A 25,080-nucleotide genomic window follows, 5' to 3' on the forward strand; every position below is an offset into this window, starting at 1 on the left:
TGATGCCTAGGTTAGTATACCTGCTCCAGGGCAGCGCACCCAGGACAGGTGCTGTCCTGCCTCTGTTAACGAACCCACGGGATGGCCGCGTGGGTCAGCCTTCCACCATCTTGTCCTGCCTAGGTTGACCGGTAGACTGCCGCACAGACTAAGCAGACGTCTTACTTCCTGCCGACCACGGAATGGACCTCCTCTCAGCCTCGGGTAGCTGCTCCCCCACCACACCATGTGGTGGCAGCACCAGTTCTTGGTCATTGGCTGCCGAGTGCTGATCTCTCCTCATGGGTGCAAGAGATCAGGTCGCGTAACCCTATTACCCGTTCTGGTCTCCACCGAAGAACCCCTTGCCAGCGTCGGGAGCTACAGGCTTTGCTCCTTCATCCCGCTCCCTGCTCCTTCCAGGATCGCTTCCATCCCCTCTTCAGAGCCGGCCATGCCGGATGTAACGGGGATGTTGAGAAATATGATGGCTCAGTTCAGGCACCTGCTTCAGAGCAGCGCTCCCTTCTTAGCCGGTGGTCCCCCTCCGTAACTAGTGGCGCCACACGTTGACCACACGGCCCTGGTTCCCACTGCTCAGGTGCAGTCTTCTCAAGTGCCCCTACCTGGGGATGCCCAACCTGGCCGGCAGGCCTCAACTCAGATTGGGCTGCAGTCTTTCTATCCGCCGGGCGGGTGTACAGCCTTCCCCCAGCCGCTGGTAGCAGTTCCCCCACCCTCTCACGGGGTTGCAGTCCCAGCTTCTACTCAGCCCAGCGCTCCTAGTCGCTGATCTCTCCATGGGAACTTGCTCCATGACAGCGCTCCTTGCTCAGAGGAGAGAGTCACCCGATGCGACCAGCTGCGCCATGTATCGCCCAGGCTTCCGTCGCCATTATGGTCGGCCCAGCCTTGCCAACTTCCGGCCGCCTAACCTAGCTGGTAGGCTTCCCACTCAGGCTGGGCAGTCCTTTTTCTATATGCAGACCACGTATTCGGCATCCGTCCAGCCTCCTGGTAGACTCTTCCCACCTCCCCACATAGTGGTGGTGGTGGTACCAGCTTCCGCTCAGTGACAAACAAGCGCCGATATCTCCATGTGAGAGTAAGAGACCTGGTTGGGTATCCCCAGAACCCCTCTCAGGTACCCACCAGAGGCCCCTTGTCGACATAGGGAGCGGCGAATGTTGCTCCTCCCGTCCTGTGGGAGGAGTACTCCACCGCCGATGTCACCCTATTCTCCCTCCCTGCCGCCTCAGCTCGGGTACGTCGAGAGGGAAGAGTGGACCGAAGGAGGTACCCCTTCTGCCGGAGGGATGGAACACCAGAGGGTTCATTCCTGCCCGTGGAATGGACCCCGAGTGGCAGGGCCGCAACCTAAAAGTGGGCTCCTTTTTTCAGTGGTTGGGTCTACGGACTACACCGGAGGTTTAATGATCTTCCGTAACCCTCCCCCGCGCAGGCACAGCACCACTCCACCGATTTAGTGTGCCAGCACTGTGCCCTGAGGGAGGCAAGGCCCTCCTTGGCCCCACCTCTCTCCTAGGATATTGGGAGAGGTTGAAGTGCATCACATCGGCCTTGTTAGAGCCAAAAGAGTCCCCTAGATCTAGCAATGTGCTGAGGTTGTTGCCCTACCCGGAGGTGAAGCACACGTGTTTCTACACACAGTTTCAGTTTGCTCCCTGGAGAAGCTCGTCCCCCAGGGGGGACTGGGGGTACGCCCAGTCCATTGAGACCGGAAAGCAGTACGGCTCTTACTGACAAGGCACCCCTCAGCGAGACACGCCCATCCCAGTCATCCAGGGAGGCTCTTCAATGATGGCTAGACCCGAGGAACGCCCTAGCATGGGTGTCCCTTTTGGATCCTCCTCAGGAGATTCTTCTATTCACAGATGCATCCAAGGAGGGATAGGGCCACATCTACCAAACCCATCAGCCAAGGGACTGGTCTGTGGACGAAAAGGCCCTCTGCATAAATGAACTAGAACTGTTAGCAGTTCCGAGGGCCCTCCTACGAATTGGGGAGCTCGTTGGTGGTAAGGTGAATGGCCCTGATGTGCAACAATGCTGCCGTCTTCACGTATAACCAGAAGTAGGGTGGCCTCTGATCCCTTCGTATCCACGACCTGGCTGCAGAGATCCTGTCCTGGGATGATCATACTACATAGGATCAATTCTATAGTGTGATTGAAGAGTTTGTCCCAAAACTCGGGATGCGTTCAACCACGATGATGAAGTTAGGTTTCGTCCTCCGAGTGATACGCAGTTCTGGTGTATTGACTAACTCCTGAGAATTGAAGACCGTTCCCTCATGGGCTCGCCCTCGAGTGGAAGAGGACATCACAGATTGTGTGGTTCACTCCCAATCCACTACTGGGTCTTATGACTCTTTTAAAATTCCCCTCAAGGAATAAACCAGAGGTCAACGCCATCTCCCTGACAGCCAGGTACATTCCAGGGAAGAGAAGCATGGTCGCAGACGAACGCAACAAGAAAGGGCAAGGGTTGGGGACCTAATGGTCTCTACACCCGGAGGTGGCGAAGGCAGTGTATGAGGAGTAGGAATCGCTCTGCCTGGATCTGTTCACTACTAGACTGAACACGAAACTTCTGGTCTTCTGTTCCCCAGCACTGGACTCCTTCGTCCTGCTCTATCAGAGCATCAACAGACTTCAAAGGACAAGGCGCGCACAAATGACGATGGTATCTCTGTGGTGACCCGAAAAGGAATGGTTCCCGAACCTTCTGGAGCTAGCGGTACAACCTCCATGGTCCCTTCCACTAAGGCAAGATCTGCTAAGGTAGCCACACCTCTTGAGGTTCCCCGAAGGACTCCCAAGCCCCTCCTTTCACTTGTAGAGACTATACAGTGTCTGTTAAGGAAGGACTGTCTGTTAAGGAAGGAGGACTTGTAGGACTGCCACGCAGATGACGAATAACCTTCGGGAGTCCTCGAAGGTCATATACCAAGAGAAGTGGGCTACCTTTGGGAATTGACGTGCCAGTTGAGATATGAAGCCTGTCAATGCCTCAATCCCCCTCATAGCCAACTTCCTAGTCCTTCTACAACTTGACCGGGGTACGTCGGTGCAAGGCTTCCGAGCAGCCCTGGGACAGGTCTTCCTCTTCAAAAGGCTGAACTTTGGGTCCTCCAAACGGCTCTCGATGCTCATAAGAGGTTTCGAGTAGTTGTGCCACCGCTAGCTCTCCGAGCCCCTGCCTGGGACATCGCCATGGTGCTCGACTCGCTGAAGAAGCTGCCCCTTGAGCCAGAGGCAGGTTGCAGACAGGGAGGTCACGCTGAAGATGGTTTTCCTCCTAGCCGTGGCCTCTTCAAGAGAGTGGGCGGGCTTCATTGTCTTTCAGCGAATGGCTCTTCACGATTACGGGAGGAAGGAGCTGATGTTCAGGTTCGTCCCCTCCATAGCCAAAACACTGAACCCAATGATGGCAGACCCCCTCTTCGAGGAATTTTCCGTCCCCTCCATACCCAAAACAAGTGACTCGGAAGACTTGTTATGGTGCTCTGGCCAAGCGGTGTTTACGCATCTCGTTAAGACCTCTATCCTCTGCCCAACCATTAGGAACCTGTTAGTGGCTACTGGGATGGTGAAGAAGGTGGTTGCTTAGAACACTTATCTCCTTCTGGCCAAGAGAAACTTTACGTATTGCGTACTCGGTGAAAGATTAGCCCTTACCCAGGTCCGCCGAGCCGTACGACATCTTTGTCCTCGCCACCTCACTGGCCTTCGAGAAGAACATGGCAGTTGGCCTGGTGGTGAAAGCTTGAGTGCGGAATGGTGCCCCACCTAAAAGACTGTTCCTTCAGGTCTCAGGAAGGGTTCATGCTTGGGCCAGTCATGGTCGATCAAAAGAAGATCTTAAGTTTCGTGTGTATTGCATACTTTGTGCTGAACGGTGAGCGGTACCGTCTCAAATTCCTATCCCCTCGCCCTTGCTTATCGCACGGTTGCTGTTGGATCAGGAAGGCGTTGTCTTGGTGAATGTTTCGCCGACTCATTTCGGTTGTATTTTTAGTATATTACTTTAACTGGCAAGTTATTTTCCCGATAGGCCTGCCCGCTCTCCTTGACCTCCAGTTGCACCTCTCCTACTGGGGTCCCATTCCCCATCCTCCTAATTCTGAGTCTCTTAGAGAGTGGTTCGTGGTAAAAGAACAGTGTTGGAACAAATGACAGTTTCTACGAAAATTGCATTTTTCTTAACATACATACCACGAACCACTTTTTTTACTGCCCGCTCATCCGTACCCACGGAAGTTCCTCTCAGTAGGAGCCGAGGTCTGAAGGTTTGGATTGGAATGGCGACCTTTGCTCTGAGCATATCCGGTCCCCGGGAGCCACCACCTTGGTGCATTATGGGTGAACGGGTAAGGCCAGGTTCGCACACCCTGGGAGGTGGGGTGGGAATTTTCTAGTCCTGAGAGCTGGATCTCCAGGTATCTCCTAGAGAGTGGTTCATGGTAAGTATGTTAGGATAAATACAATTTCCGTAGAAATTGTAATTTTTTAATACCTACCTTTAGTAAAATGGAAAGAAAAATATCTGATATGCTACGATAAAAAAGTATAGGCCTATGATTTCTCATTGTTTAACAAAAGACATGTAAATAAAGAAATTATTACTTAAAACTAGAATTCTCATAGAACCACTAGCGATAGTTTACAGAACCCTAAGGTTCTGTAGAGCCCCAATTGGGATTTGCAGGTTTAGGTAAGACCCCAATTGAGAAATTTTGGAAAGGTATAAGGGGTGAGTGTAAGGGATGATTCGATTCATTCTGTGTACATTTTGCAGCACACAAAATTTTATGCTCAAACATGGGTTGACTGGAGTTTGATCACTATAGGACACAGGCATTATAGAAATTTTTTGACTTCTAAATTTTGTAATTTCAAGTTACTTATAGAATTCATATCAGAGGCGTGTTTTTGTGCTTGTAGCTTGTATGCATAGTTATAGATCAGTGGTGAGAGGGGTAAATTACCACCAGAAGGACAAAATTATATGCAACTTTCTTGGTTTTTTATTTGGGGGGGGGGGGCATTCATTTAGAATCTGGTGGATGATCCAGCAGGTTCTAGGGGTGTTTTAGATATTTTTCACGGGTCTAATAAATTGCCAGGTTCAATATATCGATGAAAATAACCTATACTGAAAACATTCATTTTTGTTTTGTGACAACTAGACTTTGAAGGAAAGGATTGGAAAATTTCTAGGTCAAACTGGATAACTGATGTGGTGTTGGGAGGAAATAACACTACCAAATTGTTATAGGAGGTCTTGCACAAATTGTGGGTGCCCAGGAGTATTTGTCAAGTGTTAGAAGTACCTTAAAATTGAATCCAAGTGGTACATTTACAGCTCAACCTCCCACAGAAAACAATGGAAGAGCCAATTATGAAAAGGTTTGTTAGTTATTCATGTCATCTGGTGCAAAAATTTCTTGTCACTGGAGTGCATGTTTGATGGCTAGAGGTCGTATGTTTGATGACTTAAAAATAAAGCCTGACTGGATGAGGTGGCCTAGGTCATTTTCACATGTTAAAGGTCCCTTGGGAAACAAAGGAAAAGCCATGATATTACAATGATATATTGGCTGATATCAGAGGAATTACATACTCTTGTCAATTGGTGATGAAGATTAAATGGAAACCAGCTATGTTTATCAGATCTCGACTTTTGAAAAAAGTTGTGCAAGTTGTCAGCTTACCGGTTCTTGGCTGCTTTAAAACCAAAACTACAGCATTTCTCTGTAATATAGATGTACTGTGACATTTTCCAGAACAAACCCATTAAGGAATAAAGATTTTAATTATTCAGTATCGATAACTGTAATTTTCCAGTTCATTTAGGTGAATTAGATTTACTTTGAGCATAAGTAGTAAGTTTCTTGATAGTTTTGTATGCAAAACATCACAAATATCAGAAATTTTAATGTAAAATACTTATTTTTTAAGGTATAGTACATTTACTTTATGTAACTTCTATGAAATAGCAATCTATTTCATCCACATGACACACTTGCTCTAGCTTGTTCTCCTTTTCAGCAATAATCTTTCATTGATCCGGAAGGAACGTTTTCAATGTGTCGTGGGCTGCTGTTTAGCAGCTCTGATAATCTTTCTGTGAAAACCTCCACTTTGAAATATCAAACTTCCTTGCTGGCTTGGAAAGTTGTAGGTGGCATAGCTATGGGGGTTTCATTGGTGCTTGGTCTGGGTTCTGCGGTTACACGCTTAATTCTCTTGAAATCTTGGAATATAGAAGTTACCTTCTCCCTTGTAAGGTTAGTCTATTGCAGTGCCCTTGCAGTACTGGTCCTCAATCAATCCATATAAACAAGGTATTCTCCTTGATCACTGCTTTGGTCCCCATCATTGCTTTATGATTAGCACTGCTTGAGGCACTGGCACTGAAGGCAGCAAAAATTATAGCTTAGTTTTTTTTTTCTTTTTATGTACCACACATCTCATTCACTTGAAACATGGCCCACAAGTGTCACTCCATTTATGCAGCATCTTTTATAGTTTGTTTCAAGATGATCATTTTCTTTTAGCACTAGGGTTTGGAGGATGAAGAAGCTCTTAGGGTTATGTCCAAAGGCTTCTACTGTGCATTATTTTTTGCCACATTTAATACTGCTAGACAGAGGCATTGTAAGGGTAGTGAGCTGTGACATACTTTGTAGGCAAAGCGAAACTTGAACTTCGGGAAGCGTATCGAGCTAGATGAACTGGAAAGGAAATGCGGTGGTTAATGTTAAGAAGATTGTGAAAAAAAATAATTAAAGCTTGAAGAATATTACCATTCTTGCCTAAAAATTATTGGTTTTGTGAATAAGCTCTAACTACATAATTTTTTACTAACTGTTAATGTTAGTTATTTTTCTATTTCACTGGAGTATGATCCAGAGGTATATTTAGTTTTTCTTGTTAACTTTGAAGAGTGAAGGCCGAGCCATCTATGCTACTGCTACCATGCATCTTGGTGCTCTCATTAACATTGCTGTTAACTTTGGCTCATATTCAAGCTGCTATTTCCTGTGACTCAAACTTCGGTGCCTACCGGGCCACAGGTAGAGAAAAATTCTTTTTCCAAGATGTGATTTGTTGACTCCTTATCCTTGGGTACGATGGTAGTCAGTCAAGTTCATTCCCAATTTGGGATTGGGAAATACTTTTGTCAAACTGTTCAACATGAAAGCATTTGCAACAAGTTTAAACTAATGAAGTTCCACCATTTCAACAGTCAAATTAGAAAGATCATTCCACAATTTAGTCACAGCTGAAATAAAACTATTAGACTACTCTAGTATTGAGCCTCATGATGTCAATACTCAAAATTAACTCCATACTTAGTGCTTGGTACAAGTTGGTATAGTCTGGGAAGATCTGAATGCAAAGGATGGTCAGAATTATGAAAAATCTTATGCAATATGAACAAAGAACTAACTGAATGACAGTCCCAGAGATTAATATCCAGATAATGAATTAGGAATTTGATTGCCTGCAAGTCTTTGTTCAACAAACTAAGAGAAAAGTTGCAGCTGAAGACCAGAGATGATAATGCTTGAAACAAGTAAAATGAAAGAATTATAACATTTCCTCAGGATAGGTAGATTACCATTTTTTTTTAACTAGCCAATTGTTTTACATCATACTTAAAACAGCATATCCTATTATATACCATTGAAGTTTTCTTTTCAAAAGGTTTATTGAAAGTAAGGGCATCATTATTGAATTACCGAATGAACAGTTGAAAGAAAAGAAAATCATACTCCACCTGTTAATAGTTAATGTAAATGTTTTGACAATGATTTCATGGAAGGAAAATAGACAAAATATTATTCAAAATATCAAATGGTTATATGGATTAAAACTGCAGCAGCGTGTTGAATGGTAAAATTATTATAATTTCTAACAATGAGATTTTTACATACTGTACTGTAATTTAAAATGTAATTGTGTTGAATAACTATGCATGACCCCTCTCCACCTTTGCTGTCATATTCTGCCCAATTGTTACTCCTATCTTTATCAGGAATTAAACTAAAATCTGTCAGATGAATCTTCATTAAAGTTGTGGCCATATATATTTATAAATTTAAATGCAATAAAAATTCACTTGCTTGCTCAGCACCAATTCATGCCAAACAAATTATGCATTCTTACTATCAATCATTTCAATTCTAAAATCTCCTATGCTTTTGTTGTGTAAGGGACCTGAATAGTTGTAGCAACCTACAGCACAGATAAGAGTGTGGGGGAGACTTCATTCACTGTTGCTGTAGAAATTTAATCTTCAGGAATATCACTGGAGCTCGTTAGTGCACAAAAGCAAAGCATCAAGTGTAGATAGGACTGCTATATTAGTAGTATTCTTGAGGCATTTTCTATCTTTGGCAGCTGATACATTTTTTTTATTTTCTTTCTTGAATGAATGGAGATTTTGGGGAATTACTTATATTATTATGATTGTTATCATTGTTATTATTATGGCTTTTGTAGTGTTTAGTTGGAAAAATACAGGTCTTGAAGATTTTGTGTAGCAACGCACCTATTGGTGAGCCCAGTAAATTGTGTACAGTCAGCCCTTCATATTCGCAAATTTGTCTATTCGCAATACAGAAAACTGTATGACCTATTTAATTGAAATTCTCACATTCAAGGTTTTGTGATAAGTATTCTCACAGGCTTTTTTCTGTTTGAAGAATTTTTAATTTCAATGTAAAATAAGGAAATGAGAATAGGTGTAGAATTTACGATGATAGGTAACTTCCTTGTGTGTTAACATACAAATTTGTACTTTTATTTATTAGATAAACCTTTTTGAGATACCCATCATATGAAATTGAATTTAAATATTTTTAGAATTATAAAGATTTGCTTAGTTACTTTTTATGCACCAGATTGAACAGAAGATTACTTTCTCTCCCACTGGTCACTCAATTCGTAAATCACTCCCAGATGTCTGAATTTATTTTCATTCTGTCCGTGCAACAAATTCTTAACCCTTTTACCCCCAAAGGACGTACTGGTACATTTCACAAAAGCCATCCCTTTACCCCCATGGACGTACCGGTACGTCATTGCAAAAAAATGCCATAAAAAATTTTTTTTTTCATATTTTTGATATTTTGAAAAAAATTCAGGCATTTTCCAAGAGAATGAGACCAACCTGACCTCTCTTTGACAAAAATTAAGGCTGTTAGAGCAATTTAAAAAATATATACTGCAAAATGTGCTGGGAAAAAAATAACCTCCTGGGGGTTAAGGGTTGGAAATTTCCAAATAGCCTGGGGGTTAAAGGGTTAACAAAATGCAGGAGATTGGAAAATATGGTGGGACATATTTCATGCTCTTACCTTATGGTATGTTTTGTGTAAGAGGTAGATTTAGAGGAAAAACATTTCTGCAAGAAACCAAAATGATACTTTACTGTATCTGCTTTATGGCAAAGTGTCCCATCATTATACTCTATTATATGAAGAATTTTACCTCTTAATAACTTAAACTTGCTTGAAATGTCTTCCCCCCCCCCTTAATTCTGTTTACGTTTTTAAACTAGAATGCCTGTATAAATTTATTATGGGAGAAGGAATCAAATATTATTTAAAGGAAATAAACTGAAACTAATCCTAAAAACGATGAAAAGGGGTTGTAATTAGAATTTGAATGTAAAGAGAGGGTGTTAATTTACGTATATGTAACAAGGATTTTTACTGTGCATGTTAGTTATTTTGTGGTTGTGTAGACAAGTATGTCTATACGGGCTCTTTGCAGTTCATGTACATTTGTGTGTTTTATGTAATGGCAAACACTTTTTCTTTGGACACAATCCCTAAGGCTTAGTGCGTCACAGATTTTACTGCTGGAACTTCATGTATGTTGGTGATTTTTTTGTAATTTTTTTTATTGAGTTTTCGTTATGGTAAATATTCATACATTAATTGAAACATGACACTTTATATATGTCCACTCAGACCAACTTGTTTTAGGAGCCCGGCCGGTATGCCAATATATAAGGGTATTGGACAAAAACACAAAATCTTGGGAAAATTCACTGAGCTTTGTATGGCAATGTAAATTAGAATGCGTATACAAAATATTTTGTCAATTCCTCTTACGCTCATAGTTACAGGGTAATTAATTTAATTTTTGTTTCTCAATTTTTCTTAATTTTTCCCTGATTTGTAGGATTTATTTATTACCACGATGAAAAAATTATCTAAAAAAAAAAAAAACATTGTGATTAGAGGTCTACATCAGGTCTATATAGGGTAGTAATCCCAGGTCTTGATATTGAATTAATATAGAATTTGAAAAACACACATTGTAAGGATAAATCGGCCTGGCATCGCAAAACCAAAAGTCAAAGGCGAAAATCCTATGCAGTTTGGAGATGTCGTAAGTCACCTTATTAAGTGGTATGAATGTCAAAGTCCTGTCCCTACAAAACGGTATTAGCCGGCCGTCCCCCTTAAGCAGACATTGCTGCATTTTAAAAGTCGTGATTTTCAAAAATTTGCATCACTAAAGCATTTTTTTCCTTTTTGTTTTTAATTGCGGGTTCATTTTAACCATCAACTATTAGTGACTTTTTTTACTTTTAACAGTATAAGTGAGGTGTTTTAGATATGATCAAGTGTTGTGTTACTTTTACAAAGCATGGTGTTGCCATGACTTTCTTGTGATGAATTGTCTTACCTTGTACTGAAGCTTTGTTAGTAATTTACAATCACTTCAAAACAGCATAAGTTAAAATACCATGATTGAAACCACATGAAAACTATGTATCGCAGTACAATGGGGTACCTACTTATTAGTCAACTGTAGGTAGGCAATGTTGAGAGTTGGTAGGTTATAAGTTGACCCACTGTAGGGCGGCAAGCCTTCGCCGATTCTCGATCTTCGCGCCTGTGTCTTACCTACCGCGTGTATGTGGAGGGCTGACTGTATAAGGGGAATTGATAAAAACATGAAATGCTTAAGGTAGAAAAGTGGATACAATTTTCAACTCTAACCCCATCAAGGGAAAGGTTATTGTAAAGTCTTTATTAAATCATAATCCCCATTACTGGTTTCCAGATATGGGTTATAGTTTGTTCAAAAAAATGTACTGGAGTTTTAATCGGTAACTTAGTCTAGATTAGTACTAAGAAGACTATTATGATTAAATTAAATCCTTCAAGACTATTTATGAAGTGCAGTCAACCTAAGTTGAACTGATTGATAGAATGTTAATCCTTTTGCATATGTTTTATTTTAAAATATTTTATTTCTGACTAGGTAACAGCAAGAAACTAGCCAAGGCTGCAGCAGCTCGTCAGGCATTGAGTAAACTCTATGGTGTTATAGCTTCTGCAGGATCGTCTGTTCTTCACCACATGCCCATTGCTACAATGCCAGATCTCCATTTATCTCAGACTCTAGCAGATAAAATTGCCAAGTAAGAACTGTAGTGCACGATATATTTTTTATTTTTATAACTTTAATACTATCATATGGTAAATGGTGTAATCTCAGTGCTCTTCTCCCAGATTTCTACCAATCAATTAGGAGTTTTATTATAGCTATGACCACATTATTTTTTTTTTTAGAATAAATATCACAACTTATTCAAAAGTAGTGAAAACTTTCAAGGGGGCCGACTTCAGCTCTACATAATAATAAGATAAAGCTGATTGTTAATTGCTTAATGGTTGTGTTTTTAACACTGCTAAGGCTTAGTATGGGAGCCAGGAGAAGCATGGGATGGACAGCTTTTGGTAAACAAAATACTATAAAAATAAAATACCACTTTGTTCTTGCGCAGGTACAAACACTCCATCATTCATAACCATTTCCTAAGTTGCTATGCTATGACCAGAAAAAGAAAAATTAAGAATCGGCAATCATGGTTATCGGCTATACTCTTACGCTTGGTGAACACTTTGAGGATTGACCATTTTTCTTCTGGTCACGTCCGTGAGAATGCTCAGTAGGGAGTATCATGCTTTTGTTTCAGATGTTACTATCCTGGGAGACTTCTCTCGTTTACTGGTTTCTCCAATAAAGATTTTGAAAATTGTGTCCGCAACCAAGAAACCCTTTCCACATGGCGAACGATGACGCTATATCTTTTTGTATGGAGGTTGCCCTCTTGGACTCTTAATTAACAGGTTTGTCCGAATCATTCAAGTGCAAATGTTAATTCACCTTCAAAGCAGTCCTTTCAGTTGAAATTAATTAGTTTCTACTACAGTTCCAGCTGCACATGTCAACATGCTTGTGCACTGACATCACTGAGTGAGCTGCCATACCTGTGTGTGATTTCTCTGGCATGCAACCTGAATGCATCTCCATCCTTGTCCTTGCTCACATTTGACTCACGACTTGAATGCACCACCATTTCAACCTCTGTTGGTAGGCATATAGCCACCATTTCATTAGCTTCTAAGTGGAACACATTAGCTACTACTGCTCTTTCCCAGGTCTGGAGGCCATAGTAATCAAAATTCATCTAAATCTTGGGCTACTGGGAGAGTAGCAAAACAGGAATTTTCAGAAATATAAAAAGAATGCCTGAGAGCCACCCCCCTTCCATTGGGTGGTCCCACCCAAGACTGTGAGAATCAACTTTTCAAGAAACCGAGATATAATTCTCCCCCTTATTATTCAGCTCTTAGACGAGATAGGTTGGATTCACGTAACATACCTTCTCTTCATGGGTGTCCAGCTCTGACAGTTCCCTTCTGTTTAATGTTGTGTAGACAGAGTTGTTTGCAAGGAGCGACAAAGCCTCTCTCTAATCTGACTGTAATGTCGTCTAATCGTGAGAATTTAAAGAAATTATGGGAAAAGTGAAATCTGCAGTTATCCCTAAATAGTAATCTAGCCGTGTGGCTCCTAAATAGGAACCTCCCGCCACTATGACAACTATGATTCTCCTTATCCTACTAGTGAAGATGCTGCCGGCAATGCTGGTACGACCCCACTACAGGTTCTGGCATCTGGATCAGAACTCTCATTTCTTGATCATGAACCCTATAAGATAGCTTGATGGTAAGCACTGCGCAATTGACCATTTTCCAGAATCACAATACTAAACACAGATTTGATGTGTCCTTGTCTAACCAAGCTTGTGACATACTCAATTTATTCAATACAGATTTCAGCCATCATGAACGTTTTACGGTAGAGTAGTCAAAATTACCTCCTGGCCTTATTGCGTCTGAAAATTTTATATTGATTCTGAGATGCACCCTAGTCCTCTCCCTATCAATACGGGTGTTGCAACTTATTCCAGGTGTCCCTAGTGACAAACTAAATTATCTCCCCTCCACTTTTCTGGCATCAGAAATTTAAAATATGGAGGTAGCTGTTAAGTCAGCTGTTAGGGCTTGCTCTTGGCTGGAACACTAGTCAGAGATATTAAGAGATAATTTGAAGAAGTGCCCAGATTCTGACAAAACATTTGAATTACTTTGGCACTAAGCAGTTTCCCTTTGGTGGAGCAGCATACTTAACGACGAGACACTGTTTTACCAAAGTGCTGAAAAAAGAAAAAAAAAACGGTCTTCCAAAGATGTACTTTGTGCAGTTCCATTGTGATTGATCACTCCACTTTTTCTTTCTGCATAAATTTCTGCAGCAGTGGAGAAACATAAAGGCTAGCTAAAGCTCTTTTTCTATTAAAAGCAGCGTCATCTAGGATTTCCACTCCTCAAGAATCTCGAAAGCCTTCTCATATTAAGCAGATACAGCGGCATCGTTTGTTGCTACCTGCAGAAAAAAGCCAACTAATAAGAAAGATCCAAACCCTTAACTTAAATTAAAGAGGACACTTCCCCTTACAGAAGAATAGAGGTTGTGGCTCCCTCACTGATTCTCAGGCGATCAGGAAGGGCTTTATGTTGACCATAGGCCTGGAAGATGCATACTTTCAGATTCCTATTTATCCCAGTTCCAGGGAGTACTTCAGCTTCCCTTTCAGAGACAATATTTAACACTTCGGTCTGTTGACTGTCCAGCAATTCTTTACTCACCGTTTCCCTAGTCTCGACATCGGCTCACGATGTGGTTATCCGGCTGCTGAGATATCTGAACGACTAGCTTCTCTTAGTAGAATCAAGAACACGGCGTTTTCATCTCGGAGGTCTCCTCCTTGAATTTTGCAGTCTCGTTCCAAAGCAACGCCTTGGGTACCTTGACGTGGACGTCGATTTGGTCCGAGCTTAAGTATAACCATCTTTAGATAGGTTTCAGAGGTTCAGAAAAGTGGCAGCTCCATTTATTGAAAGACAATCTCTCTCAACTCACGCTTGACAAAGAATCTCCTCCCTCAAGAATTTGGTTCCCTTCATAAGGCTGCACATTCACTTGTTCCATTGGGTTCTAAAAAGCCAGTGTTCCCAGACATCAAACCCTCCTGTAGCCTTAGTGGAGGTCCCTCGAGTAGTGAGAATTGATCTCCAGGGGGCTGAGAGAGGATAATTGTTAGCCGAGTGTTTTCCAGACCTTTTTGATCTTCTAGTAGAAGTTCCCAGCTCGCCCAAAACTACTGCGTCAACCACACACTGTTTCACTACGCAGTTTACTTCCCTTCTCTTCACGGTTAGAGGTTATCTAGCATCTCCTCCAAAAGAGAGGCTTTTCAAAACTGACGGAGAAGTAACATTTAGGATATCTCCACAGAAGTCAATTAGGCGAAATGGTCTATTTTCTGTGATTGGTATCATAGGAGGAATACTGCTCCAATGAAAGCCACTTTTCCCCTCATTTCAACATCAGTGGGATGGGCTGGATTTCTATGCTCTCCCCCCCCCCCCCCCCCCCCCGTTCTGTTTAATGCGTCGGGTTCTGACTAAGGTGAGTGAGTACATAGCTATGAGATTAATGCTTTTTGCTCCAAGGTGGCTTCAAACCGAGTGTTTTCCTAACCTTTTGGATCTTCTAGTTGAAGTTCCCAGCTCGCCCAAAACTACTGCGTCAACCATACACACAATTTCACTACGTAGTTTACTTCCCCCCTCTTCACGGTTAGAGGTTATCTAGCATCTCCTCCAAAAGAGAGGCTTTTCAAGACTGATGGAGAAGTAATATTTAGGATATCTCCACAGCAGTCAATCAGGCGAAATGGTCTATTTTTTGTGATTGGTGTAGGAGGAATACTGCTCCAATGAATGCCACTTTTCCCCTAATTGCAGATTTTCCTTTGTTTCTACTGAAAGAAGCTTCTGTCACAGCAATTAAAGGCTATCACTCTGCCATGAGCCAGGTCTTCAAACTGAAGAGAATCTACCTCTCTTGCTTGTGGGACCTTTATCATTAAGAGTTTAGAGTAGGCCTGCCTGCCTTGGGAATTCAAATTCCAATTTAAGGTGATTAAGGGTTTACAGTCCCTTAAAATGGCACTTTGTGAACCCTTAGGTAAGGCCTTTATCCTAAAGACTGTTCCTCATAGCATTAGTATCAGCAGAGAGGCAAATAAACTAGATGGCCTGTCTCAATATCATATTCCAAATGGTGGAAAGGTCTGTCCTTTTCTCATGGTCAAGTTCGTGGCAAAGACTCCAAACCCTTCTATTAACGACAACAGATTTAACTATTTTTTCCGTCTTGGCTATCAAAGAGGTAACTGGTGATCCGGATATGTAGCTTCTGTATGTGTGACATGGCAATACCTCAAAAGAATGGCTGCTTTGCCTAGTATGGCTCCTTACTAACCTGTAAATGAGACCTGAGATCTCAAGACCTTTCTTTAAAGACTGTATTCCCAGTACCCTTATCATCGGTAAAAAGAGCAAGTGACCTATCTTCCTTGATATCACACTCTAAGGGGTGGAAATTTCTGTCCCTTCCTTATGTTCCAGAGGCAGTTCAGTGGTATCTTAAAAGAACTGTTTCACCCAAAAATCCCCAATTTGTTTTCAAGTACAGGGCGCACCAAGTAGATATATCCAGGAACACCTTTCTTGTTGCTAGAATTTATCCTTAAAGCCTATAAATCCTCAGTGGAAGTGCTGCCATGATATCTATGGTGTTGCTGCAACCTTAGCATTCTCCAAATACCTCTGTGCAGTGGTCTGGTAGAGGGATTGACTACTTCCACAGCACATTATCTGAAAGACTATACCCTTCGATTGCTTGATTCCTTTTCTGTGGGACCTATCGATGCCGCTCAACATATAATCTAGTCGAGACATCACAGGTGGCACACTTTCTTATACAGAACTTACTTCACATTCATTCCTAACCTTCTGTTCTTAACCACTCCCTTCACCGCCCCCCAACACTTTACATCCTGCATTCACTGAAGTGCATCTGCTTCCATTACACCATTTGCAGCAATAACAGAACCCAAGTACTTAAATTAATATACTTCCTTAAGTAAGTCTCCATTCAACATGACCTTCATTCACAACTTCCTTCTCTCACATACCCTTCCAAACTCTCACTATTTTTCTCCAAGTCTACAGCCAATAAAGTATCATCCACAGTGTCACCAATTTACTTCTCACTCATCATCACACTTTTTATCAGTTTCAATCCTCAACCAAGCACTTGACCGTTCACTTTTCTGACAGCTCCATCAAGAAACATATTGAGCAACCATTGCAACATCACACATCCCTGTCTAAGTTGAACAACCTTCCACCAGTTCCACATAACCTCATCACATTTCACATTGGATTCCTTTCAGCTGTTATCATGAGCTTTCTCTGAATCTGTCAGTGTAAAATGTGCCTCTTTACTATTTGCTAAATATTTCTTGCATATCTGCCTAATAATGAAAATCTGATCCAAACATCCCCTACCTCTTTTAAAACTATCCGACACACACCTTTAGATTGTTATCTTCAGTTTTATCCTTAATCCTTATGATTAACACTACCTTACACTTTTCCAACCACACACTAAACTTATACCCCTAGAAATATGTAAAATTCTTTTCAGTTTTTCTTACTAGGAATAAAAGAAAATGCTATATTTTTTGTTTGATTGTAGGTTCACTTAGTTTTGTGTAATTGTGTACTAGTTACTATAGTAACTAGAAACTTTGCGACAATAGCGTAGGAATAGATGATGATGATAATAATAATAATGAGTTACTATTACTTGTCCACTCCGAATATTTCACTAATCGGAATTTTAGTTTTTAAGAGAAAAACTTATCTTTAGTAATGTATAATAAGTTTCATTTAACTCTGATGAAGTTCAGTACCAGAAAATACCCTCGAAAGACTGAAACAATCAGCAGCAGCAAATGAGTATTACAGTATTGGAAAAAAAATTTTAATCAAGAAAATTTATTTAATTTAAAAAAAACATGATTTAAATCGAATAATTTATATTTTAGAAAAAATCATGATTTTTTCAACCCTGCTAGAAATTCTCACTGATACCGCAGCCTGTTCATTGGCTCTCTTCTTTCAACGATATTATCGTATATTCTAGGGTCGCAGAAACACAGCTTCCTACAAATAGAAGCCCTGGACTGGTTTCCAGGTTTTCAGTCTTTTCTAGTTGAGAAGTTGTTGGGTGGGTGGAGACCAGTAATCGATCTTTTTGTTCTTAACAAGTTTGTACTCCAAACTCCATTCAGAATAGAGACAGTGGACATCATAAGGAATGCCATCAGGAAGAGCAATTATGTCTCTAGACCTGGATGATGCATATATCCAAATACTGTTGCATCAGTCGTTAAGTAAAAACTCCTCTGAATCTCAGGGAAGCAGGGTCTTCTAGTTCAAAATCCTGTGCTTTGGGCTGGCGACCGGTTCCCCTAGGTTTTCATTCCTCTGGCACATACCAATAGTATCAGGCTATTGAGATACCTATACGATTGGCTTATTGTATTGTCCTCCAGGAAGCAATTCCTGCAACAACAACAGATTTCTGTTTTTGCCAGGATCTGGTGATTGTGGTGAATGTAGAGAAGTCCAGCCTCACTCCCTCACAAATGATGGTGCATCTAGGGATGAGAGTGAACAAGATAGTAGGGTAGGTAACTCCAAAGGGGGCCCTTTTACTTTTCTAATTCGCTCAAAGCTTCTGGCTTGGCTGTGGCATCGACTCCTAGACCACTTGTCTTCACTGAAGAAACTAGTCCCCCACAGCCGTCTACATTTAAGGTTACTGTAATAGTGTATAAAGACACACTGGTCTCTGAACAGACCCTACTAGTTGCCTAGTTCCGATACAACAGGAAGCCAAATCCTGCCTAGATTGGTGGCTTAGGGATGAAAACCTAACTGTTCAGGGGATCCCAATTGGATTACTCCAGACCACTTTATCTTGATAGATGCATTGAGGGAAGGATGGGGCTTGCATATAAGAGAATCTGATGTCAGGCTTCTGGTCAAGAACAGAGGGACCTTCACATCTACAGTCCCTCGAGCCAGTTTTGTTAGGCCATTTGATAGCATTGATGAGCGACAACACCTATGAAACTTGGTTGCCACGAATGGACACTACAACACAGTATACCTGTTGGCCAGGTTCATTCCAGGGAAAAGGAATGTGATAGCCAACAAACTTAAGTCGACAGGAACAAGCTGTGGGGTTCCCGACAATCGACATGTTTGTCATGAAGCTAAATAACAAGCATCCAGTATACTGCTCACCAATAGCAGGTCAGTCAACAGTATTAAATGACGCCTTCCAACACACCTGGGAAGGCCTAAACATTGACAATTCTCATTTTGTCTACCCAGAAGGATAATCAACAAGGTGTGGAATACCCAAAACCTCTAAATGACTAGTAGTCCCCAAATGGCCGCATGAGAAAGGTGACCTGGTTGTGCTGATGTGGTCATCCAATGCTCCAAGACAACTACCCATGCAACATTATCTTCTATCCCAACCATATCTTCGTACACCACAGGTCCCTGATGTATGTCTCATCATAGGTGGAGATTATCCAGTTTCTCAATAGAGAGAAGTTTTTCATGAAAAATTGCATAGATGATGTCTTGATACCTCAGATAAACATCCACGGCAGTCTGTTAGGCTAAATGGACCATTTTTTGCGTAGTTCCGAGTCTTGCCAACAGAATAGCTCCATTCAATCGCGGTGGTAAAAGCCTACTGCCTAGCCTTGAGTCCATTCTAAAAACTGAAAGGTGTTGACTGTTAAGCCTTTAAGGAATTGGTGATGTTGGTCAGGAGCTCAAAACACTTGGAATGTTATGAAGTTTCAGGCGGAGACCTGTCCATCAAAATCAGTTTTTCTTGGTTTGGCTTTGACAAAACTGGTAAGCAAGCTAAATGTATTATGTTGTCTCACACGGAAGGTTTAGGGAAGTTATCGTTTTCATTTGTTCCCAAGTTTTGAGCAAATTCACAAAACCCATCTTGAAGACCCATGACCAGATTTTTTTTTTTTCCCCCTCTCCAATTTCCTCCCCTAGGAAAGTAATTGACAATCTTGATTATTTGTTTCTATGCCTTGTGAGGGTATTAAGTTGCTATCTCGAGAACTCAATCATTTAGACCACAACTGCTGAACCTGTTTGTCAGTGTATCAAGTGTCAATAAGAAAACCAAAAGCTATTTCAGGCTTTGGGAAATTATTAATAGAGTGCTAGGCCAACTGACTAAGGGCCTTGGACTTCAGGCTGAGGAACACACTACGAAGTTGTGGGTTTGGCGTAACCTTAGATGTTTTAGAAGAATCTGTCGGTGAGCTGACTGGCAGGAATTTGGAAATGTCAGATGATCTTACGACTCATTATCTACAGGAATGCATCCACAAGTCACTTGAAACTTTCTCCTTAGGACCTATGGTAGCTGCTCAGCATTTAGGGCAATGTATCTAGTTCCCTCACAGGACAAGAAGAATATCATCTTAGATAAAGTTTACCATATCAGTCTTAAGTAGGAGTAAGAGGGTGTGACCTTCTTTCCTCATCTCATTTCCTTTCCTTGGGGTGCAGTGGTTGGGCCATATCACTGGAATAGACTTGATGCAGGCAAGACTCCATACCGAGCAACTATGTAGTTTTCCTAACTGTACGAACTCGAAGTCCTTTTGTTATACTTACCACCTCATTCAACCCGGAAGTTCTAAGTGAAGGTAAATGTGGCTTTATAGTGAGCTGGCAAGGGGCAGGGCTTTCCCCCACTCCTGCAAGTAACTATCGACACCTCATAAATATTAAGAGCCAAGTTTCTAGCTGCACTAAAATCGTACTCCTATTAAAGTACTTGGGTTTGTGGTTTTTATTTACTGCTCAGGGATTATACTAAAACTCAGTACAACTGTATAGAGTTTGTAATGTAGTTATAACATTTTATGAGGTGGAACTTTTTCCCTAAATTCAGAATTGTTTTACACTTTGTTGCCCTGTGTTTTAGATTCCTATGTTTTGAAGGCTATCTATTGTGGATGTCTTATACAATCTCATAATCCCTTCACAATGAAATAAAGGGGTTTTACACAAGAGTTGCAGTATATTAGTGAAGTATTACTTAACATCTATGTTGTCTACTTGATGCATCTACAGTAACCACTAGCCTTAGATTTCTTCACTGAGCTTCGTTATTTTTCACATTTTGCTATGTAGTTTTTCTGTGAAAAAAAAAAAAAAGTTAACATGGCTGAGCCCAAAAATCTTTTGATATCTAATTGCAGATTGTATTTAGGATTTGTTTTTTGATTGTAATAATAGGCTATTAATGCCTGATTCCTAACAACCATAAACTTCTATATTTGCTGTTTTTATTTATTTTGGAACACTAGATTCTACACATTTGATTGGTTTGGGTTTGAGAATTTTAGGAAGAAACTGAAATTATAAGATTTGTTGTAGATTTAAGTGAATTAACTTCAAATTTAAAAAAAAAAACAATTCTCAAAACCTAGTGACAATAATGATATTGAAATGTTTTAATTTTTCAGGTTAGTATGTGATAGATTTTTAGAGTTAACTGCTGGAAATCCAACTGTAGCCAAACGTAAAGTGTTAGCAGGTATTGTTATGACCAACGAAGATGATGAAGATGACGTGAAGGTTAGTAATGAAAAGTGGCTTCCTACCTCTTCAACTCGTCACAAAACATTTTGCACATTTGACTTGGTTACAATCTTAGTACAAAATCTATTGACCAAAGATTTAAATTTTCTTATATCTAAAAGAAATTTCCTATCTATAGGTAAAAGCAATATATTGTAATAAAAAAATTATATGCTTAAGAGCATAAAATTGGTAATAACTAGACATAAAATTGCCTGCATACAATGATGCTAAAGATACTGTAGAATTATCGAGATGTAGAAAATGTCTAGTGAAGCTCAAAGGGTTAATAGGTTGTCACTAATTTATACTAAATAGCTTTTTGCTCTATACATATTAAGCTGGGGAGTCAATAAATATTTTTGTAAATGAACTGTGTATATTTGATAGACGTAAAAATAGTTGTGGCTTTTGATATAAAAAATGGACAAGGAGTAAATTACTGTTATTTTGTAGGATGAGCTTAGATATTTGTACATTGGCTAATATTGACTTATTTCAAACTGAAATACAGTTGGTTTCAGATTATTGATCACCTAAGGGGTTTATCCATTATGTAAGGGCCAAAATCAAAATAATTTCTGATATCCTACACAGACTCTTAAGTGTAACCCCTCAAGGCACTTTCACTGAATGTTATCAATTTCATCAGAACTTTTAAGGGCTGTAACTCTTAATGTTTTATCTATATCATTGGGGCCCATGGTAGCATCAAGGAAAGTGATTTTTAGGAAAATTGAACAATCCTTAACTTTCTCTCCCATTATAGCATTGTCAGTGTAATTTGCTTGTATATAACCCAATGCAAGAAGTATTGTTTTAAAAATTCAAGTTAGAGCTGACTGACGAAGTCTGACAAAGACTATGTAATGCTGAAATGTTTGAGAAGCGGGGGTGAAGGAACACGATAGTTTTTCCTTCATAATTTTCAAAATCTATCAGGCAGGATAAAACAGGGAGGACAAATAGCTTTTATCATATAAACTAGAATTGTCTTCATTGCAGTATTAGGTGAATCTTTCAACAATGGGTAGTGATTAATTATTAAAATCTCTCTCTCTCTCTCTCTCTCTCTCTCTCTCTCTCTCTCTCTCTCTCTCTCTCTCTCTCTCTCTCTCACTCACTCACTCACATATATATATATATGTATTATATTATATATATATGTATGTATTATATATATATATATATATATATATATATATATATATATATATATATATATATATATATATATATATATATATATATATATATATATATATATTTTTTCTTAAATGATTTTAATTATTTCCCAAATAGGAACAGCCCAGTATTTTGGTTGGGTAATCGACTTGGAATAATTTTCAGTTTGGTTGAATTGATCAATATTGTTTGGAAATACTAAGAAAGGAAATGTAACCAAATGGTTTACAGATATGCTTTTAAAAATTTTGTATCACAGTTGATAATTATGAATTGAAGTATATTTTTCTTACATTCTTTTTCAGGTTATCAGTGTGTCAACTGGCACAAAGTGTATAAATGGTGAACATTTGAGTTTGAAAGGACAGTGTATAAATGATTGCCACGCTGAGATAGTTTCACGCAGATGCCTTGTTTACTACCTCTATAATCAGCTGGATAAATACAAAAATACACGGGTTAAAGGTATGTGAGTAAGGATTGTAAAATTTGGAACTTATGTCGTGTAGAAATTTGTCAAGTTTTAATCTGATTTCAAGTACTAGGAAAGTTATTTCTCATTTCTTTATTGAAATCTGGCTATTTAATTTTCTCTGCTTTATGCCCTATTTAGACCTCTAATTAAATAGATAATTATTTAGCAAATAAAATCTTTTCAGTTGCAATATTTACAATAATTATCAGTGGAAATAGGGATAAGAATTTATTAATTGTCAAAGTTTTAAGACTAATATCGCTGAGATACTGACATTTATGAAAGAATATTAATTTAGCACATTTTAATCCTATAATTTTATCATTTTCTACAGATACAGAAGAAAGTATTTTTGAACCTTTAGAAGGAGGTAAGGGAGTGAGAGTAAAGAGGAAATATAAATTTCATCTTTACATCAACACTGCACCATGTGGTGATGCAAGGATTTTTGCCCCCCATGAAGAGGAAGCAGACCAGACAGATAGACATCCTAACAGACAAAGTAGAGGTTTACTTCGCACAAAGATCGAGTCTGGGGAAGGAACTATTCCAATCAAGGTGCAGTATTTAATAGTGCATACATGTTCAAACTAATTTCAATTAAGTTAACTGTGAATCATGTGTTATTCATTCTAAGAAAGATTAGTTAGACTAATATAGTTGAGAGTTAATGTGGGTAAGAGTAAGGTTATGAGATGTACGAGAAGGGAAGGTGGTGCAAGGTTGAATGTCATGTTGAATGGAGAGTTACTTGAGGAGGTGGATCAGTTTAAGTACTTGGGGTCTATTGTTGCAGCAAATGGTGGAGTGGAAGCAGATGTACGTCAGAGAGTGAATGAAGGTTGCAAAGTTTTGGGGGCAGTTAAGGGAGTAGTAAAAAATAGAGGGTTGGGCATGAATGTAAAGAGAGTTCTATATGAGAAAGTGATTGTACCAACTGTGATGTATGGATCGGAGTCGTGGGGAATGAAAGTGATGGAGAGACAGAAATTGAATGTGTTTGAGATGAAGTGTCTGAGAAGTATGGCTGGTGTATCTCGAGTAGATAGGGTTAGGAACGAAGTGGTGAGAGAGAGAACGGGTGTAAGAAATGAGTTAGCGGCTAGAGTGGATATGAATGTGTTGAGGTGGTTTGGCCATGTTGAGAGAATGGAAAATGGTTGTCTGCTAAAGAAGGTGATGAATGCAAGAGTTGAGGGGAGAAGTACAAGAGGAAGGCCAAGGTTTGGGTGGATGGATGGTGTGAAGAAAGCTCTGGGTGATAGGAGGATAGATGTGAGAGAGGCAAGAGAGCGTGCTAGAAATAGGAATGAATGGCGAGCGATTGTGACGCAGTTCCAGTAGGCCCTGCTGCTTCCTCCGGGGCCTTAGATGACCGCGGAGGTAGCAGCAGTAGGGGAGTCAGCATTATGAAGCTTCATCTGTGGTGGAAATGTGGGAGGTTGGGCTGTGGCACCCTAGCAGTACCAGCTGAACTCGGTTGAGTCCCTGATTAGGCTGAAGGAACATAGAGAGTAGAGGTCCCCTTTTTGTTTTGTTTCATTGTTGGTGTCGGCTACCCCCCAAAATTGGGGGAAGTGCCTTGGTATATAGATAGATAGAATATAGGGTAAAGAAAATTTTGTATGTCATGTAAGACAGGACACTTTGTTTCTGTGGGAAAGAAGTGCCGATGTAAAGGACAGGTGAACATTGTCCGTTTTTACTTTGATGATTCGATGTAAAGGACAGGTGAAAATTGTGTATTTTCTTTGATGATTCATAGAAACCAGTTTTATTGCTAATATTCTTTACCATAGAAAAGTTTGAAGCTTCTTATCTCTCCCCTCTGGGTTGCTGGTTGGAGCTAGATCGCATTAGCAAGAGGATGATGCTGCGCCTGTCAGCCTGTAAAAGCAAGCGCACTTAGGAGTCTTGTAATTTTTGTTCTGGCTTGGAACAGTCAACCTTCTTGAACTGCCGTAATTTAGTTGTTATAGGTGTTAGCATGCTGAGTAAGATTAACAGGGCATGTCTTGCTCTAGTTAGGAATTTATTTACGTACCAAATGCTCTGTGAAAAGGCTTTTGCTAGGAGGAAAAGATCCTCATTCCCTTTATAGAGTGGAGGGGTCTACAATATCATTTTAGCCTTAGGTTTTGGAATTTTCAGGTTATCCAGGTAAATCTATAGCAGATTTAGTGATAGCGTTATCAAGCATAAGATCTCATCTTTTTATTTCCTAAAACAAATGCCAGTGTACATTCTACCCTAACCTATTGTAGATTATACCCAAGTCTAACATATTTGCGAGTTTCTTTCGGTAATGAATTGCGGTTGTTCCTTTTGTTGCTTAGTCTGAGTGCTGTAGACAATCCCTTTCCATACAAGCTTTGACCACTTCTGTTTCCCTCCCTTTGTTGCGGAATGTTTTCAG

General features: G+C 40.3%; 1 protein-coding gene and 1 non-coding gene across 7 annotated transcripts in view; both read left to right on the forward strand.

Annotated features, from left to right (window-relative positions):
• Positions 1-25,080, forward strand: part of Adar (Adenosine deaminase acting on RNA) — an 83,857-nt gene that overhangs the window by 38,372 nt on the left and 20,405 nt on the right. For all 6 annotated transcript variants that reach the window (XM_068379868.1, XM_068379875.1, XM_068379864.1 and 3 more), the window contains exons 6-9: positions 11,295-11,454; positions 20,890-21,001; positions 22,495-22,654; positions 22,999-23,222. In XM_068379868.1, coding sequence (XP_068235969.1) covers positions 11,295-11,454; positions 20,890-21,001; positions 22,495-22,654; positions 22,999-23,222 — 656 coding nt within the window. The remainder of the gene's footprint in view (positions 1-11,294; positions 11,455-20,889; positions 21,002-22,494; positions 22,655-22,998; positions 23,223-25,080) is intronic.
• On the forward strand, positions 2,134-2,338 carry LOC137659105 (small nucleolar RNA U3). The gene has a single exon (XR_011047462.1). It is a non-coding gene; the product is annotated as a small nucleolar RNA U3 (small nucleolar RNA).

This window comes from Palaemon carinicauda, chromosome 1, assembly GCF_036898095.1.
Source record: "Palaemon carinicauda isolate YSFRI2023 chromosome 1, ASM3689809v2, whole genome shotgun sequence".
Taxonomy (NCBI): domain Eukaryota; kingdom Metazoa; phylum Arthropoda; class Malacostraca; order Decapoda; family Palaemonidae; genus Palaemon; species Palaemon carinicauda.